The 20,711-nt window shown below is 37.1% G+C and overlaps 1 protein-coding gene across 1 annotated transcript in view; it reads right to left on the reverse strand.

Moving 5' to 3' along the window:
• Window positions 1-20,711, reverse strand: part of SLC39A8 (solute carrier family 39 member 8) — a 73,474-nt gene that overhangs the window by 26,923 nt on the left and 25,840 nt on the right. Inside the window, exons 3-5 of the mRNA XM_077882141.1 lie at window positions 13,948-14,117; window positions 12,692-12,814; window positions 11,825-11,992 (exon numbers count right to left, since the gene is read on the reverse strand). Coding sequence (XP_077738267.1) covers window positions 11,825-11,992; window positions 12,692-12,814; window positions 13,948-14,117 — 461 coding nt within the window. The remainder of the gene's footprint in view (window positions 1-11,824; window positions 11,993-12,691; window positions 12,815-13,947; window positions 14,118-20,711) is intronic.

Here is a 20,711-nt window from a genome sequence, read left to right on the forward strand (position 1 = left end):
AAAGTTATAGATTATCAATATTTGGCTATAATATAGGAAAAGAAAAAAATCCAATAAAACCTAACACTGAGAATGACAGTAAATTCTGAATAAGAAGGAATTTTCTTAATCTAATTAAGGATATCTATTAAAAAACTAAAACAAGCAACCTACTGAATTTAGAAGCATTCCCATCAAAGTCAAAAACAAGACAAGTAAAAAAAAAAAAAAAAAAAAAAAAAAAAACAAGACAAAATGTTGACCATCACAACTTCTATTCAGTATTATCTCAGGAATCCTTACCAATGTAATGAGAAAAGAAAAATAAGAATTTTTTTGCCCAATTGGAAAAGAAAAAAAAATGTACTTATTTGTTCTTCAGTGTCTACATAGAAAATCCAAAAGAATAAGCATTAAAATACAAGAAATAATAAGAGAATTCAGCAATGCTGCAGGATACAGTTACTAAATGAAGTTTGTCACTTCTGCATACCAGTAATATTCAATTAGAAAATATATTAGGGGGGCACCTCGCTGGTTAATTGGCATGTGACTCTTGTTCTCAGGGTTGTAAGTTTGAGCTCCATGTTGGGTGTAGAGATTACTTAAAAATAAAAATCTTTAAAAAAAAGGAAAAGAAAATATAGTAGGAAAAGGATAACACTTGGAATACCTGCAAGGCTACAAATAATTAGGAATACATCTAACTGAACTCGCTTTAAACTTAAAGAGACTCATGTGAAAAATCACAAAACAAGGAAAATCTGAAATATTATAAAGATGTCAGCTGTCTTTCAACGGAGCTCTAAGTTCAATGTAATGTCAATAAAAATTTCAAAACTCCGTATCATACTGATACAGAAGAACAAAGATAAATTTCAATGGAGAAAAAAAAAACAGGAGTCTTGTCTTAGGAGATTCAATGCACACTAAAAACTATAATAATTAAGGTAGTATGGTATTGGACCAGAAATTTTTTATACAGATAAACAAAAGAGAATAGAAAGCCCAGATACAGATGCATTGATCTATAGAAAATTGATATATGACAGAGATAAAATGATCTATTCAATAAAGAAGCTAAGATAACTGACTATCTACACAGAAAAAAAACTAGATCTTTTTCTTATATCATATACAAAAAAAAATTCCACATGGGAAGTTACGCTTAAAACTTTTAGAAGTATGGAAACATCTCTTCTTTATTTGGCAAAGGGCAAATCTTTCTTAAACAAGATTCAGAGCATAGAAAATGTGAAGAAAGTATTAATATATTGACCTCATTAAAATTACAACTGTTTTAAAAGATTTTATTTATTTATTTGAGAAAGAGAGCATACTAAGGGGGGGGGGGCAGGGCAGAGGGAGAAGGAGAAGCAGATTCCCTGCTGAACAGGGATCCAGGGCTCAATCCCAGGACCCCAGGATTATGACCTGAGCTGAAGGGAGAGACTTAACCAACTGAGCCACCCAGGCACCCCTAAAACTTTATAAAAATAAAAGGCAAACTAAGTGAAAAGAAGTCACAGACTTTAAGAACATATGTGTAATCCATTTACTCAATCCATTTACTCAATGAAGAGTAGGATCTAGAATATATATATATATATATATATATATATATATATATATAAACTCCTGCAAATGACAAAGATTCTTCAACCAACCTTCAGTCAGTCTCCTCAGTCAGCCCTCTTGTCATCAAGGCATCAATCTGGGTTTCTGTGTGTGTCCTTGCAGGGTCCAATTGTAGCAAGAATGTATAGAGTCAGTTTTGTGAAAGGTCCCCTATCCTTGATGTCTCTTCTTAGTGATTTCCTATCCATTGAGCCCTTCACTCTGCTCATTAGCTACAAATCCTCACCTGGCTTTGCTGTATTCCAAGTTGAGTCCAATCCACATCCTCTATAGAGTGCACCCACATTGTTATAGTCTAGACTAAAGTCTTTTTCACCATTTTAACAAACATCAGAATAATTTTTTCTTTAATGTAAATTGATAAAAAAACTCAACAAAAAATATGTGAAATAGGTGAACAGGAAACACAAAAATAAACTTATGACCAATAAGCAGATAAAGAGATGCTCGACTTCACGAGTAATCAGAATTATACAAAGACAAATCACAAAAAGATAACATTTCAAACTCGTTAAAACCGGCAACGAATTTTTTAAGTCTGAAATTTCCAAGTATTGCTAAAGATGTGAAGAAAAAGTGAATTCTTTTCTGCTCTCGATAAGAATGTTAAAAAAAAGCATAACAGTTTATAGAGCAATTTTTTAGTATTCAGTAAAACTATATGTGTATATATGACCCATTTCTTACAAGTCTAGCTATATACCCCAATCTTTCTCACAGATGTTCTGCAAGACAAGTCTTAATGCCATAAGGTATCCTTCATGCTTAATAAATTATTTTCTCGGGGATCCCTGGGTGGCGCAGCAGTTTGGCATCTGCCTTTGGCCCAGGGCGCGATCCTGGAGACCCGGGATCGAATCCCACATCGGGCTCCCGGTGCATGGAGCCTGCTTCTCCCTCTGCCTGTGTCTCTGCCTCTCTCTCTCTCTCTCTCTGACTATCATAAATAAATAAAAATTAAAAAAATAAATAAAATAAATTATTTTCTCTTCTGTGCATGTACAATGATATTAACTATGTACCATCCTCAAAAGATGAGAGAAAATAGTCACTTTAAATCATTTTCTTGTCTTACAAAATTTGTCTCACAAAGCTCAAGTTGAGAAAAGATCAATGATTCTGAATCAGAAACTACCTAATGTCACCCAAGGTCATTTAGAAATGTGAGGGTAATGGGGGCTATTTTTCCCTTGTTATTAATGACTGGAGTGCTACGTCTGATAAATAGCACCCTGAGAGCCTTCAACGTTTAATATCCTTCAATGTACAGGGCATTTTAACACAAAGAATTGTTCTGCCTGAAGTGCCACTAACACCCATCACAGTCCTAGACAGACTCTCCATGGAAACCTGATGAGGCATGGATAAGAATGTACATGGCAGGAGCACCTGGGTGGCTCAGTAGGTCAAGCACTCGATTCTTGATTTCTGCTCACGTCATACATGGTCTCAGAGTTGTGAGATCAAACCCCACAAGAGGCTCCACACTGGATGTGGAGCCTAGTTAAGATTCTCTCTCTCTCTCTCAAAGAAAAAAAGAATGTGCATTACAGCATTGTTGTTATAGCAAAAAGCTAAAAGGAAAAAAATTATCAATGTCATGGGAAATGGATAAACAAGTAGTAGTAACATCATGCAGTTAAAATGAAGTAGAAATATAAGTACTAAAATATGAGCAAAAAAAAGCAAGTTATACAATGAAATGTCCAAAATACTATTTTTACTTAGTTTTAAAAATGTGAAGTTCAATATATCATATGGATAAATAGAAATATAAGAGTATGAATAGATATGGTAAGATTAAATTCACAATAATGAAACTGATGTCATGAATATATACATATGGTGGAATACTATAAAGCAATGAAAATGAATGGGTGACTCTTATAAGCAACAATATAAATGAACTCCACAAATGTAATATTGAGCAAAAGAAGGAAGATACAAATGATTACATAATTTATGAAAAACTACCATATAATGTTAGAACTCATAGTAGTTTCCCTTAGGAGGAAGGGAAAACTCCGTGTTTTATAAATCAAGTTCAAAACCAAGACGTTTTTGGCATCTTATCCTGATACCTCATAAAAGGTTTCTTTCTGTCCACTGTGAGTAGGACCTTTTGAGAGTATTTTAAGGATTCTTTGGCAAACAATATGTAGGACAGGAATTACTCAATATATCTCTGGTAATTTCTAGGGAAGCTGAGAAGGCTTCTCTTGGAAAGTCTTGTCTTTGAACATCTTTTCTCTCCTCTTTTTTACTTCAAGATATTCATTCATTCAACAGAAATTAAATTGTGTTTGTATCCATATACAAAGGGAAAAGAAAGTCCTAAAAATCTTCAAGTTATACTCAAAAGTCAAATTTAATAATATTTTAATTATGCTTACATGGACTTGATAGCACATATCAATTGATTAAAATTATAAATTTCACGAAGAATAGTAACCATTTAAATCTTTTTTTTTTCCATTTGAATCTTTATTGGGAAACTACCTTATATTTTCCCCTTTCATCTGGATACCATAGCAGTCCCTGACTGAAACCCTTAAGCAACAGTCTGTCTTTCAAATAGATTAAATAGTACAGGTTTGACTACTTTTCAAAGCACTTTCATATACATTAACTTATTTTATTCTCTCAGCTGGTCTAGTAATTGGTAGTACCAACATTTTTTGTTAATGTGTCAGTGGTAATACCAGCCTCCCTGAGTGAAATCAGAGATGTCCTAGCTGGCCAAATGATTGGCTCATTTAAGGAGTCCCAGCAGATAACCCAAAGTCCCTCCTTAGGGATTTCCTTTAGGAACATCCTTTAGAATGTCCTTTCAAATGAACAGAATGTGTCATAGTGTGACAGATACAACTGGATTTATAAGTGCACAGCTGAACAACTCTGATAAAGAATGTGGGGTCCGGGATACCTAGGTGGCTCAGCAGTTGAGTGCCTGTCTTCGGCCCAGTGCGTGATCCTAGAGTCCTGAGATCGAGTCCCACATTGAGCTCCCTGCACGAAGCCTGCTTCTCTCTCTGCCTATGTCTCTGCCTCTCTCTCTGTGTGTCAATCATGAATAAATAAATAAAATCTTAAAAGAAAGAATCTGGGGTACAAAAACTGATATCATTCAAATGGCAAATTAAATTAGACTTTAAAGTTTTAGTCCATTAAGTGAGAGTAAATGTTTCAAACTCTCTTAGTCTATTTAACAGAAAGTCAATGTCTGACTTGAAAGCATTTATATCTAGAAGGTTGTCTTTATTATCAGATGGCTTTCAAGTTTTAAAAATCAAACTTTAGTTTTTAGAAAAAGTACTTAAGTTATAAAAAAGGTAAATAATGGAGCTGAGAAAGCATGAAATTCTGTATGTTTTAGCCTTTCAATGTGTTACTTTGTGTTTCCCAGTGGAAAAATGCAAATAGATTCAAAAGCCTTTATGACTTAGTACAAGCAGGCCTTTTGGAAAGGTTGATATGTAAATAATTAAGCATATAGATTTAGAAGTTATTCCCAGAGGAATGAAATTTCCACTGATAGGATTTTATGAGATCACTATGATTACAAACTAAGAAAAGAGAAGGATAAAAACTAATGAATGGGAGTAAAGAAACATGTATTTATCACAAGCATACAGTGTGCCAGACACTGTTACATAGTTAACCCAAAACAAATTATTTAATTTTTGCAAAAAATCATTAGCTTAAGGATTTTTGCTCATCATTTAACAGAAGGCAAACAAAGGCTCATTAATTGATTTTCCTTAAATCATATAATGAACAATTTATAGCTGAAATGTGAGCACTGGCCCATGTCACTCCAAAACCCTTGCTTCCTCCTCCACATCCAGTTGCCCTACAAGGAAAAGGAGTTTCAGAGAAAGCACCAGGAAAGTAGTAGCTAAAATGGCAAGAGAAGGTAAGTATAGCATCACAGAAGCCACCTAATGAGCAATTATAAGACGGAGGCAATGGCTCTCAGTGAAAAATCTGCTGTTATATTCCTAGTGTTCAGCCAACAAGAAGTACTCAAATATGTGCTAAACTCTAGGAATTTCTCAAAAAGAATGAGTGCTAAGAATATAGTACACTGTCTAGAAAAATCACTCGTATCACCCCAAAGAGAAATTTCAGAGAACAGGTACTGATTTTTTTTAAGTAATACATGATTAAATATTTGAGAAAATGATGAAAAAGAGGAAGGTGCACATAAAGACTAGTTACCAAATGGAAATGATAGGCAGAGTAGCGCAGGGTAGGGTTAACCAGATGGACTGGTTAATCAGGATACCTGGATGTAAATCCTACCTTGGTACCTGTGTGACCTTGGTTAAGTTACTTAACTTCTCTGTACATCAGGTTCCACATCATTAACATGGAGATAATAATCATACTTAATGTCATAGGATTGTTACTGAAAGGAGTAAATGAGTTAATATATAAAGCACTTAAGAATGTCTGACAAAAAGTCTTCAGTATTAACTAGTCCTTCAAGAAGTTGGACAGTGCAGGGAAGGAGTAGGGTTGAAAATCTTGGGGAGAAGCAGAGTCAGGAGAAAAGAATACCTTCAGGTATAAAAGTCTTGAGCATGTTTGTAGACATAGGGAAAGGAGATATTCTGGAAAAACAGGAAGAAGCCATGGGAACAATGGATACTTTTAGAGGAACTGGCCTTAAAAAAGAGAAAGGATACAAGCCCTGACAAAAATGAAAAGGTGGAGAGCAGATGAGGAGACAGCCGTTTTCAGGATGTAACAAATAAGGTAAAACAGCAAAGTTCACAGATTCTAAATAATGATCTCCATCTCACTAAAGGAAGCAATGGTAGGAGTGGGAATTTTGCAGAGCATTGAAAAGATTTTAGAAGATATTTTCAAGATATTTCAAGATATTCTTGAAAATTTGAAAAGGTTCACTAGAGATGCATAAAAGTATAGTTAATACCAGTGAAGTGTGGGCTAAATTCAGAGAGGATTCAGTTATCAATGTTTGTGACACAAAGACAAAAGCCAGATAAAATGGCCCATGCATGGGGCAAGAAGCGTTGAGACGGATCCAGTGAGAGCAAATTCCACTGACAGTCAGATCTACCCAGAAGTCCCCTTCCTGACAGTCTAGGAGCATCATCTGTCTGCCACTAAACCAGCTTTTCCATAAACACCAGTTAATCAAAATCAACACAAATCACTTCTGGATAATTTTATTACTTACATGGTTTTCCATTTTGATTAATGCCTAATATAACCACATATAGGAAAGTAACTGATTTCTGTTTTCCAAACAGGTCTTTGCTTCCAAGACAATGCAGCAAGGCAACCACCCCAAGTGATGACTAGAGATTTGCCCTTTTTTAAAGATTTGTAATTTATTTAAGAGAGAGAGAGAGCAGGGGGAGGAGCAGAGGGAGAGGGACAAGCAGACTCTGTGTTGAGCACAGAGCCCCACATGGGGCTCAATCCCACTGCCCTGAGATCATGACCTGAGCTGAAATCAAGGGCCAGACCCTTAGCCAACTGAGCCATCCAGGCACCTGAAATTTGCCCTTTGAGAATATTGAACTAAAGAGACTTTCACTTGGAGGACACAAAGCAAACTGAAGGCCACAATGACGCACAGTGCTGAAGACAGGGATATTAAGTGAGAAATGCACAGTGCCCCCTTCTGCTCCCACCCCACTCCCAACATGGGCAGCCAGGAATGCACACCACCTTTGCCCCTTCCAAGTGAGAATGGAGAAATACCAGCCATCCAAGAGAAAAGACCAGTAGACAAGCCCCGCATCCATGGCTTCCTGATCAGGCTTTTCTATCTCATACTTAATTTTAAAAAGAATGCTGGGATCCCTGGGTAGCTCAGCGATTTGGCACCTGCCTTTGGCCCAGGGCGTGATCCTGGAGTCCTTGGATCAAGTCCCACATCAGGCTCCCTGTATGGAGCCTGCTTCTCCCTCTGCCTGTGTCTCTGCCTCTCTCTCTTTCTCTCTCTCTCTCTCTCTCTCTTTCATGAATAAATTTTTTAAAAATAAAACATTTTTTTAAAAATAATTCTTTCCACATTTCACTATATTTGTTATGTTATGAAAGGGCATAAAGTTTGTCTGTTCTATCCCATTGATGTGTACTCAGTACTTAGAATAGTGCCAAGGACATATTAGGTGCTCAGTAAGTATTTGATGGATGAATTAAATGTATTTAACATCTATTGGACCCTCATAGAGACCCAAGCACCTCAAAAATGTTCTCTTTGTATTTGGAGAATGTCACTTCATGTCAGTTATTGACAAAAGAAGTGTCCTAACATCACCACATTTTGCAGCTATATTTCACTTCACTGTACCTCAATTTTAAACATAAAATCGCTGATGTTAATGTTTCTTCTATTAGGAAAAAAAAAAAAGTGAGTCCTATCACTTTATATTTATTGGCATCGATTCCTAAATAAAAGCACAAGAGATTTCCTTTAGAAAAAGACTGATTACAGACTACAGGAGAAATAAGCCAGATGGTCCCTCTAGTGGCCTAGAAAAGCTAACACTCTCCTGAGTATCTAACATTCCTAAGGAATCAACACCTAATAAAAATACAGTCCTTCTAAAGCTGTAGATTCAGGTGAAAAAGACCCATTTGGCTGCACAGATACTGAAATGACTTCTCCACAGGGTTACATAGTAGTCAAAGAGAGAAAAGAACACAGCAACACAGCCGCAGTTACACCTAGTGGCAATAACTGAGTAACTGTGTTCTCCTATAACTGCCTCTTATTATTCTCCAACTTGTCCTGGAAATATGTGTGTTCTTGCGTACAAGTACCTGTGTGCCCACGTGCACACACACACATACTCCTGCACACCACATGGATTGTGATGCCTAAATTTACTGGGTCTGGAGCAAGGGTCACTAACTAGTCTAAATATTTTTAAAGTTATTTATATATTTATTTAGAGAGAGAAAGAGCACTCAAGTGGTTGGCGGGGAGGGGAAGAGGGAATGAAAGAATCTCAAGTAGACTCCGCACTGGGCACAGAGCCTGACACGGGGCCCAATCTCAGGACCCTGAGATCATGACCGGAGTCAAAATCAAAAGTCAAGAGTCAGAAGCTTAACTGACCGAGTCACCCTGGCACCCTCCACAGTCATTTCTATTCAGAATATCGATGGAATTGTGCCACTGGTCTCCAAGATTGACGTCACGAAGTCCAATGCTATTTAGCTTCCAGTCCCCTTGTACATAACCCATTTGATTATTCTCAAAGATTTCAGAACATTCTTTTCTCAGATGTTTGCATGGCTGGCACTTCTTTCTCATTATTTAATTATCTGTTGATCTCTGAAGAGACCGACCTTTCTTGATCAAAAAAGAAGACCCCACCGGTCACTCCCACATCATCATATTTTATTTTCATCAAAGTATTTATTGCTATGTGGTATTTTCTTGTTTTACTCCTCTCTATATTGTCTACTAAATAAATGATAAGCTTCATGAGAATTCATTTGCTTCTGAATCCCCACTGCCTAGGACAATGAGTGGGTACTCAATAAATGCTTATTGGGTAAATGAATGAAAGCCTGTGTACTAGCATTACTTTGAGAAGTAGAGTAAGAATAGCTTTTCAATTGATATTTCTAAATTATGTGAAACAGCATCATGTGTAAGATCCCATTTTTGTCATGGTGTTTATATTTACTACAAACCTGTCTTCTAGCCATAGTAAATCTTAAATCATAAAACCAAAAACTTTAAAACTAAAATCAAACTTTTGAGCATTTCAATTTATTTGTTCTCAGAAAGTAATGGCCACAGGCCAAATTATCTTCTTCCCTTACAAAAATTAATACTTATTAAGAGTTAAGTCATCATCTCTTTTTTCAAAGATTTTATTTATTTATTTGAAAGAGAGGAGAGAGAAAGAGATGGAGCACAAGTAGGGGGAGAGGCAGAGGGAGAGGGAGAAGCAACTCCTCACTGAGCAGGGAGCCCAACGTGGGGCTCCATCCCAGGACCCTGAGATTATGACCTGAGCTGAAGGCAAATGCTTAACCGACTGAGCCACCCAGGAGCCCTAATGTCATCATCTTGATTCTAGTAGAGCCATGACCCAATAATCTGGTAAGGTATACAAACGTGCAGGCTTCTGTATCAGTTGGCCTCTATCTTGATCCAAGCTTTGCCGTGTAGGAGCTACATATCCTTGGGTTTGTTATTTAATCTCTCCAAGCTACGGTCTCTGAATTATGACAGTACTTGTCTCCCAGGCATGACTAGGGCCCAAGGAGGTCATTCATTTAACATTCTAGGCAGAATCCCTGAGCATTAATAAATGTTAGCTATAATTATTGTAAGAGATTATCTACTTGAACATTTTCATATTCTTTGCAAAATCTTGGCTGGAAGTATCATTGCATGAAATAATTTCCTCTGTTAGCTCAGTGCAAACACAAAATGGCCTCTTCAAACACACTTGAGATTTTCCTTAATCAGGTGGGGCAAAGTATATGACTGATCATGTTTTCTTTCCAGAAGGAAACTCAGGTCAGTTGCCATAACCTCTTCCAGATATTTTTTTTCTAATTTTTGTTTTTTCTTGGCTGCCTTTCTCTGATTTTATTTTCAATTTTTCCGTTTTTTTTTTTTTTTAAGATTTTATTTGACAGCGAGAGAGAGAGCGCACAAGTAAGCAGAGTGGCAAGCAGACAGAGAGCAAGAGGAGGGAGAAGCAGACTCACTGTTGACAGAGAGCCTGATGCAGGGCTCAATGCAATCCCTCAATGCTGAGATCATGATGTGAGCTGAAGGCAGATGCTTAACCAACTAAGCCACCCAGGCACCCCTCAATTTTTCTTCTTTATATTGTGTTTAACTTTGTGGCTTATGGATCTACTATTTACCAACTAAATGACCCTCGAGAATTTATTTTCCTCATCTGTCAAATGAGAGTGTTGTGGGGACACCTGGGTGGATCAGCGGTTGAGCGTCTGCCTTTGGCCCAGGGCGTGATCCTGGAGTCCTGGAATCGAGTCCCATATTGGGTTCCCTGCATGGAGCCTGCTTCTCCCTCTGCCTGTGTCTCTGTCTCTCTCTCTCTCACTCTCTCTCTCTCTCTCTCACTCTGTGTGTGTGTGTCTCATGAATAAATAAACAAAATCTTTAAAAAAGAGAGAGAGAATTGTTGTGAACATCAATGATCTTGTCACTTAGTATCCCTTTTTCATAACCACTCCTCTACTCCATCCATATGCCCTGCAGTCATACAAGGTAGCCAACCCTCTAGATTAGTCTAGAAGTGGACATCTAATTCAAGCCAGACCAAGGAGGCACTTGCCAGGAATTTTGGATTTAGGGCTGAAAGAATCAGGTCAATTTCCTTCTAGTGGCTGAAATTGTAAAACATAAAACTCAGGAGTTGCTAGTGGCTCTGTTTCCCACTTACAGAAGGAGCCAGTGCACAGTGAAAGAATGACTCTAACATACAGGGAGGAGGAAGACCAGGAGTTCTAATGGTTCTGATTGTTCCTAGATTCTTGCTCTTCCTCTGGCCTAGCTGTTGCATCAGACAGCCCACTATCTTTCCAATAAAGTTTCCTTTCTGCGTAGATAATTTGGGTATGATATCCATCACTTGAAACCAAAATATTTCTAATATGTAGAAAATAAACCCTATTTTGAATAACTGTTATAAAAGGTAAATGCGATAAAACAATTAGTATGCCTAGCATACTACCTGGCATATAATATTCACTCAACAAATGATATCTATTAACATTATTTAGAAGGTGGGATACAAATTCTAAATCAATTAATTAATGAACACAATTTTAATAGCTTACAAATCTTTTTTTCTTGCAGTTCTAAAATTACTCAACGGGATTTTTTGGTTTGGGATCTTGAAAGAATTCCAAAATAAGAGAAATGCTCTGATTAAGTTTGCTACATGTTACTATATAAATCTAAGTAACTCACACTTATAGTTAAATAATCTTAAAGAATAATGAAGTCTCAGATCCAGTAACCCTCAATTTCTTGCTGAACTCACTTGTTTAGGGTATGGAGGAAAATTAGAAAAAGAATATAGACTTACATTTCACTTATCCCACATATAATAGAATAAATCAGACACATTTAAGTGTATAATACTGATTTGGTTGTATTGACAGAAGTCTTCACATTATATAAAGGATGCAATATAGTAAAGAGAAAATGGAATCACCATACCTGTAGAGATACCACACTGACATTATCAAAATGGATGTGTCCATTAGGCTCTGTGACAGCTGGATTTGCATAACAGGTCACACCATTGATGGCAGGTAATGTTTTAGGTTGATGAGTTTTCTCATGAGAAGGACCAAAGTCATCATTTCTAAAGTGGGTATGATCATTCTGCATGAAAAATTTTAAAAAGGAAGAGATTATAAAAATTAAAAAATGATGGCTCACACATACAAGAAAGTAGAGAATTTAGTGCTTTTTATTTGTAAGAGAAAATGTGTATATCTATTCTGTAAAGTAATCTTTTTAGATTAAAAGTATCTTCATTTATTAGATTCTGTTTTTTCATGTTAGGGTACCTATGCCTTGTTATTTTGATGAACATGAATGAATGCAAATTGGGCACATTTTTCTTAACATTAAATTGTTGGTCCTTATTCCAAATTCTACACTGTGAATCAATTGCTTCTCTTATACTTTTCAATATATTGACTTTTCTTTCTCCTGACATTTACAAGTCTAATAACTGAGCTGTTCACATAATTATAAGAACAAAATTCCTGGGGCACCTGGGTGGCTCAGTCAGTTAAGGAACTGATTCTTGATTCCAGCTCAGATCATGATCTCAAGGTTGTGAGATTGAGTTCCATGGCAGGCTCTGCGTTGGGCATGGAGCCTGCTTAAGATTCTCTCTCTCTCTCTCTCTCTCTCTCTCTCTTCCTCTGCCCCTCCCCTCTGCTCATGCTGTCTATATCTCTCTCAAAAAAAAAAAGGGAAAGAAAAGAATAAAATTTCTGTCATTTGCCTATAAAAATATATAACATAGTTTTAAGGAGTCAAACATCAAACATTTCAATAAAGTCTATTTACCTGACCATACGTCTTTAATAACATCTTAAGCACTCTTTCAAAAAAGAAAAGTATGTAAAATCCACCAAACACAGCAACTGCCTTCTCAACATAGTTGTCACTTTTGGGATTGAATCCAAATGCCTGAGAGAGAAAAATATCCAGGTAAAACCAAGTAACTTAACCTGATTTCTGGAATATAATACAAAATTTTTCAGTGTACGATTTTCACCAAAGTTCTAAATCCATCTCAGATCAGGTAATATTGGGAATTTAACCACCAAAGGCAAACAAAAACTCTGAAATTTAAGTAACCAAACTGTAAGAGATCACAGAGGAGTCTTATAACCAGAGGAAGTTCTATTCATAAAACCCCAGAGTATCTTATAGTTTCCTAGCTATAAGATAGTTTTCTATCTTATAGTTTCCTACCTTCATCAATGTTTGCCTTGCAAGAGCAAGCTTTTAGCAGTAAAGAGGAAGCATTGATTCCCACCTTTCCAGATAATATTAGATCTAGGTCATGAAGAAAAATGAGACATTGATAATCCATTTTCTCTAAAAGTAATATATTTGTCCATCATACCCAGATTCAAATTCTTAAAGGAAACATAACAAGCCACTTGGATTACTGTTTTCCCAAAAGAGATCCTTTTAAGCCTAGAGGATCCTGGTTGGTCCTAAAGAGATAAAAAAAACTCAAGGGCTGGATCTGAGAATGAAGAAGAAAAGATTTCTTTCACACACACACACACACACACACACACACAGGAGAATGAAATAATCCACTGTTTAAAGGACATAGGGCAAGGGCAAGAGCTAGAGTTTGAAATTATAAAGAGTCAAGGTATTCCTAACAGACAAGACACACGAACTTTAATAAAAGCTGTAGTAAATGTCTGGAGACATTTGGTGGTACATCTTCAGTAAACCTGACACCACAGGCTCTTTAGAAAATAAATAAATAAAGTCCGTAGAAAAATTACATTTGCCAAATGCAAGACAAAATAAAGTTTTCAGGCCCTTAGAGGTGTCCCAGAGCTGTCTGGGCACGTCCTGATGGCTGGCCTCCTAGAATATTAATTTTATCTCTGACACCAGTATCCCTTGTAGCTTGAGACAAGCTTTTTCATCTGCTGTGATTCAGCTTTCTCTTATCCAACCCTATCAACCAGACCATAAAATGCTGTGAGAATTATAGAGCCTTAAAATGTACAAAGTGCTAAAACATTTAAAAGAAACAATTACTCACAGAAACAAATAGCTATCATCCTTACCTCTGGAATAAGCTGGAAAATGGCATTTGAAAATAGAGTCCCAATAGCTAGACCAACAAAAAAGGTCAAAATCTTCGGGAAATAAGATTTCTTTATCAATGGAGTCAAAATCAATCCGAGGAGGGATGCCAGATTAATAATTGTCACTGACAAGAGTCCGTATCCCCAAACTGTAGATCAAAGGGAAAGAGGAGAAATTAATCAGAACAAAGGAGCCAAATGAAGTCATACTGTACATGAAGCTTGAAACAATCTTTTTCTTTGAAAGCCTGAACCAGATATCTTCTTTAAAATAAAATCTTGGGGCACCTGGGTGGCTCAGCAGTTGAGCATCTGGCTTTGGCTCAGGGTGTGATCCCAGGATTCTGGGATTGAGTTCCACATTGGACTCCTCACAGGGAGCCTGATTTTCCCTCTGCCTATGTCTCTGCCTCTCTCTGTGTCTCTCATGAATAAATAAATAAAATCTTAAAAAAATAATAACAAAATCTTCTCAGTGAAAATTGTACAGAAAACTGTGATATAAATATAGAATAATAAATACAAATAGTAACATGGCTTTACGCTGTCATCAGTCCTAAATCACCACTACAGACACAAAGAAATTTCTAGCTCGCAGGGAATTTGGAGAACATCTGGAAGAGTGTGACAAACCACCTGAGGGCTGCAGGTTCCAAGTCACCTACTTTCATCTGTAGCTCAAAGCCTGATTTAAAACTTAGCCTTTCAGAGGAACACAGAGTTTCGGGGAAAAGGTACAAAGTGATGGGTGGAGGGTAAGGGTGGAGATGGGTGGGTCTGGTTAGCTTCAAGGTGACCATAGTTGCTGACACTGTGCTTGGCATAATCACTTGTCTGCAGGCGCCTGTGAAGTGCACTTCCTTGGGAAGGCAACACCTCACCCAGCTGGGGCCTCTAGGACCTGGACACAGCCCAGTGCAGTGAGCAGTCAGGAGGGGAGCACGTGGGGACCAGAGAGAGCTGTATTGCACAACTCACCCTGCTGAGCCCAGATGAAGGCGAAAATACCCTATACGGTGAGAACTCCGGTGACAGAAGGAGGTGGCAAGTCTTTCAACTCTCTGTCCCTAAGGCCTGGTATCCAAGAGTGCTTAATAAATATCGCTGACAATGAAATGAACGAATGTTATCCTAAGCTTTATAGCTAATGGTAGGTGTGACCTTTATTTCCTCCGGATTATTCTAGAGGGGCTGGTTTAAGGATACGACGGGAAGGCAAGTGAAGCATGCTGTGTGAACCCAGGACACACTGGGACGGCAGTGCAGACTGACATAACCCGGGCCCCTGGAACCGTGGAACATGTGGCTTTGCCTGTGCCCCACACACTGAGCACGAAGGACAGCGTGAACGATGAGGAAGCTGCCTCAGCACAGGCACTTCTTTAAAATGCCCAGAAAACATTTTTAAATGTTAGGCCTCTTTTCTCTTTGACAGTCTCAGTAGAGTACCATAGCAACACTTACTGCTTATGAGGGTTTACCATTGCCAGGTACTGTGCTAAGAAACTGATATGTATTAATTAATTTGATCATCACAAAGCCCTGTGAGGTGAGTACTACTATTGCCTCCTTCATATAGTTGAGGAAACCAAAGCATATGGAGTTCAAATGAGCTGCCCGAGTCATGCAGATGAAAAGCTGGATTCTGAACTCAGGCAGTCTGGCTCCAGTGCTGACATATTTTAGCAATATGCTTCGTTACTCCTGTAGAGGTATTCTAATTTTTAAAAAGACCAAGGGACTCAATGAAACTGTAAGTATTTTACATTGTGCTTCATGAATACCAGATTGCTCACCATTATTCTAGTTCAAGCAATTCTATCTACATATAAACAATCTAAGCAAATGTTTATGGAGCCTAGCAGACCAAACCATGATTCCTGCCAAAAGGGAGCCCAGATCTTTGCTTGGGGAACTGGTAAATGTGTAGGCACATACACACACAAAGCAGTATGAGGTCGTTTGTCCTGCATACCAAATGAAATGAACAGAAATAAATGTTACTCTGACCTCAAGAATCTTCACAGCACTGACCATCCCTTTATCTTCTCCAGATGCTTACCTATCAGTTCCAGACCCCTGACCAGGTCCTGCAAAGTCATCTCATTGGAACTATGAAGGTCCACCTCATTCCCATTTACTACCTTATCACCTAAAACAGTACTAGCTACTCCCCTCAGACTCTCCACTTGGAGAGAGCTCTCAATCTCACATCTGCCTCCATGGTATAATGATGTATAGTTTCCCTTAACACAAATAGCCTTCTATCCTTTCACTAACCTATACGCATTCTTCATTCAACAAATATTTATAATCTCATCCAGTAGAAAGGATACATACATGCTGAAACATGCTAAAAAAAAATCAACTCTCTGTCCCTAAGGCTTGCTATCTATCCAAGAGGTGCTTAATAAATATCGCTGACAATGAAATGAATGAAAAAAAATCAACTCTCTGTCCCTAAGGCCTGGTATCCAAGAGATGCTTAATAAATATCGCTGACAATGAAATGAACGAATGTTATCCTAAGCTTTATAGCTAATGGTAGGTGTGACCTTTATTTCCTCCGGATTATTCTAGAGAGGCTGGCTTAAGGATACGACAGGAAGACAAGTGAAGCATGCTGTGTTACTCAAAAGAAGTTTGTGAGTACCAAACTGAGGCAAAACCACATACACATATTAAACACATCACCTTCCCCTGAGAAATCTGTGATCTCCACAGGTGGCAAATACATTAGGATTAATTTCAATTTCTCACCCCAACCAGTCATTTTCATAGACGATTCGCGACAGAACTCTATCAGTTTTGCCTGAAACATCTCTCACCCTAGCTTCTTCCTCATTGAAATGTCTCGAGCTCAGGCATCATCTCTCACTTCCTCTTCTGAGGTGTTATGACAGTCTTCCTACCCCTACTTGACATGGCCACCAGACTATCCTGAAACCACAACTCAAATCATCTCATGCCCCTATTCAAAGCTGCTGTTCACAAACTGACTCTCACACAACTTTTCCAGTGTTATTTACACACTTCTCAACATGGAATTTATGCTAACAGAATGCTTTCCAAGTACAGAATTGCCTTTATTTGAGGAACTTTATCCGAAAACGTCTATCTTCATTGCCTGAATTTACATTGTGCTTCATGAATACCAGATTGCTCACCATTATTCTAGTTCAAGCAATTCTATCTACATATAAACAATCTAAGCAAATGTTTATGGAGCCTAGCAGACCAAACCATGATTCCTGCCAAAAGGGAGCCCAGATCTTTGCTTGGGGAACTGGTAAATGTGTAGGCACATACACACACAAAGCAGTATGAGGAACTTTATTTGAGGAACTTTATCCGAAAACGTCTATCTTCATTGCCTGAGAAATTCACATGTGTTTCTCTAAGCCAACTCCAAGATCTCTCCTATGAAGCTTTCCCAGCTCTTCCAGGCAGCTGTCCCTTGCTCCTTAGGCTTTGATTAAAGGTAATTGGACCACGTGCCATATCTTGAGTACAAAAGTAGTTTTATCACATATATTTGTCTACATCATACAAGTCAAGAGATTTTTAAGGAGAGGAACTAAGTTTATTCTAGACAGTGTCTAGAATATTGCCAGCAAATAGCACACATTCTTTAATGAATGAATGAATGCCATATTTCATGGTAGAACCCAGAACTCTGTCAAAAAAAAATCATTTGCTTACTCAGTTTTTCCAACTTCATTACCATTGTGCACATTTTTCAGGACCACTTGGGGAAGTTTGGGAGTGTGAATCATCGCCTTCTAGGCATACTACATAGCTTCCTCTTCTTGTTTTGTTAGGACATTATTAAAAAAAAAATTCCATCCATCTCTTCAAGTGGGGCACAACAGAATGAATTACTCTAAGGAAATTCCTTGAACCTCTTCCTATACCCATAGGCCTCATTCTAATGATCTGATTGAAAGAGGATCTTTTCCTCTCTGCTTCTTAGTGAACTATGAAAGATTTTGATAAATTTGCAAGGAAAATTAGTATCCAATAGTTAACATTTATTGAATGATCATTGTGTGTTAAGATTCTTCTAAAAACTGCATCCACTTAGATTCATTTAATTCTCCTATTACATACAGTTTTCACAAAAATAAAATAAAATCAGCTAATGCAGTCCCCAAAATATACAGTAAGCCTTCAATACATATCATTATTATTTAAAAATAATAAATTAGTAAACAGACGATCTTAAAAACCCTGTGCTCTCATCCAGATATTATACCTTGAGGAAGCCATTCAACATCTCTGGTGCTTAGACTTAAGTCATCAGTTCTACTACAGAGTTGGACAGTGTGATCTCCAGAAATGTTATAAGTAAAATTCTTTTCCTCTTACCTATTATTTGAATGAAGCAGTATTCTGTGACCCCATCAAAATAACACACCAATTTTGGACCATCAAATTATTGCTAAAGCTTAATTATTCTCTTAAAGAAGTTAATTTACCATCAGTTTATTGTGCTCATCAGTAAGAGCTTATAAAACACCTGAAAGGCAATTTCAAAATCACAAAATACAAGGTCTCTGATAAATGAGACTATTTTATCTGCCCACTGAAACATCAGTGTAAACACATTTATAAAATCTTTATATCATGACTCCTTTGGATTAGTTTTATTTTGGTTTTTCATTTCTTTGAATGAGCTCAGAATTGACTCTATATTAAGTGAACAGTTACATCAAGAATCCAATGAATTTAATACTTAAAAAATATTTTATTTGTGAAAAAAGAATAGGCTTACACAGGGAGCAGGGAATGGAAAAAAACCTGTGAAAACATGTATAAAAGGAGTGAAGACATAGATATTCTAGACTTTTGCATATATTAACTCATTCAATATCCCAACAATTCTAGAAGGAATGTACTATAATTATCTCCATTTTACAGATGAGAAAACTGAGGCACAGAGATATTAAATAAATCGTTCAACCAAGCTGCACACACAGCTGCACTAAAATAAGATAGCACATCAAATAAAGACAATGTAGTGTCAAATTAAACATCTTAGATGCTGAGTGAAGTAAGTCAGTCGGAGAAGGACAAACATTATATGTTCTCATTCATTTGGGGAATATAAATAATAGTGGAAGGGAATAGAAGGGAAGGGAGAAGAAATGTGTGGGAAATATCAGAAAGGGAGACAGAACGTAAAGACTGCTAACTCTGGGAAACGAACTAGGGGTGGTAGAAGGGGAGGAGGGCGGGGGGGTTGGGAGTGAATGGGTGATGGGCACTGGGGGTTATTCTGTATGTTGGTAAATTGAACACCAATAAAAAATAAATTAAAAAATTAAATAAATAAACATCTTAGATTAGTAATAATGAGTACTTTACCAGTTTCCCTAATTCTCCAGAGTTTTTTTCTCTTCTCTTATCCCATCCCACCCACTCCAGCCCCATTTCAATTCCTAAGATAAGGTGTACTGTAAGAGGCATTTCTGTCTTTATTGGGCCTCCATCCAAATATTTGGTGCCAGTCTAATCTTGTAATGTAGAATTATTGATTTTCCATTTTATGACTTTGCAGTGTTGACCCTGGAATGTGTCACTTCCTGCTTCCCAATTCCCTGTTCCTACCTCCTGGTTCCTGGGATAGAGGAAACCTAGGAATTAAAGTTAGAAACACATTTGTTTTATTTATCTCACAGAGAGAGAGTGAGCACAAGCAGAGGGAGCAGCAGGCAAAGGGAAAGAGAGAAGCAGGCTCCCACTAAGCAGGGAGCCCAATGTGAGGCTCAATCCCAGGACCCCGGGATCATGACCTGAGCTGAAGGTAGACCCTTAACCAACTGAGCCACCCAGGTGCCCCTAAAAAACACTTTTGAATGTCAGTTACTAATCTGCACGGAGTAGAGGACTTCCTTTTTCTGAAGTTTCATCGCCTATGCCCCGAAATATGTACATGGTAGGTATATCTTATTTAATATATATATAAGGCCTAACTATGTGCCATATTATATTCTATAGCTTTACAAATATTATTTAATCCTTATAGCAACCTTATCATAAAGGTGCTATTTCAGATTAGAAAACTGAGGCAGAAAGACATAGTCATGTGCCCAACATAGCTGGAAAAGTAGAGAGCTGGGATTTGGGCCCAGGTGGGCTGGCTTCAGAACCTATGCTTTTATTATGTTACACTACTATTAAATGTTAGTATATAAAGCATTTTCTGAATTTACTTTTGAATATAAAATGCAAACCGTATTAAACAAACTTGTAGAAATACAAATATATTCCTATTCAGTATATAACTTAGAAAAATATTTGCTTAGACAATTAGTTATATTACTGTTATTCACAAAATTGCTAACTATATTAATAAAGTATGTTTGTTGGAGCCTTCTGTTCTTTATGTATGTAAATATAAAATATAAAAGAGAACATGGGTTTGAACCAGACTTGATTATGTACAAGTTGTGTACTCTTAAGCAAAATACTTGAAACTCATATTATTTAAAAGCTTGACAATTCAATGGTAGTTCCTACACCATATAGTTCTATGTATATTAAATGAGTTAACATAGATCAAGTATTTGAAATAGTACCTGCCATATGGTAAGTATGACATAAGAGTTGGCTACTATCATTATTTTTGTCATTGTTGTTATTCCTGTTACTCAAAGAGAGAGAGATCATATATACACAAAGGAATTCAAGAGTCAGTAGAATAAGTACTTCCTTTGTTTAAGTATCCTTTTTCTTCTCTA

The sequence above is a fragment of the Canis aureus genome, chromosome 33 (genome assembly GCF_053574225.1).
Source record: "Canis aureus isolate CA01 chromosome 33, VMU_Caureus_v.1.0, whole genome shotgun sequence".
NCBI lineage: Eukaryota > Metazoa > Chordata > Mammalia > Carnivora > Canidae > Canis > Canis aureus.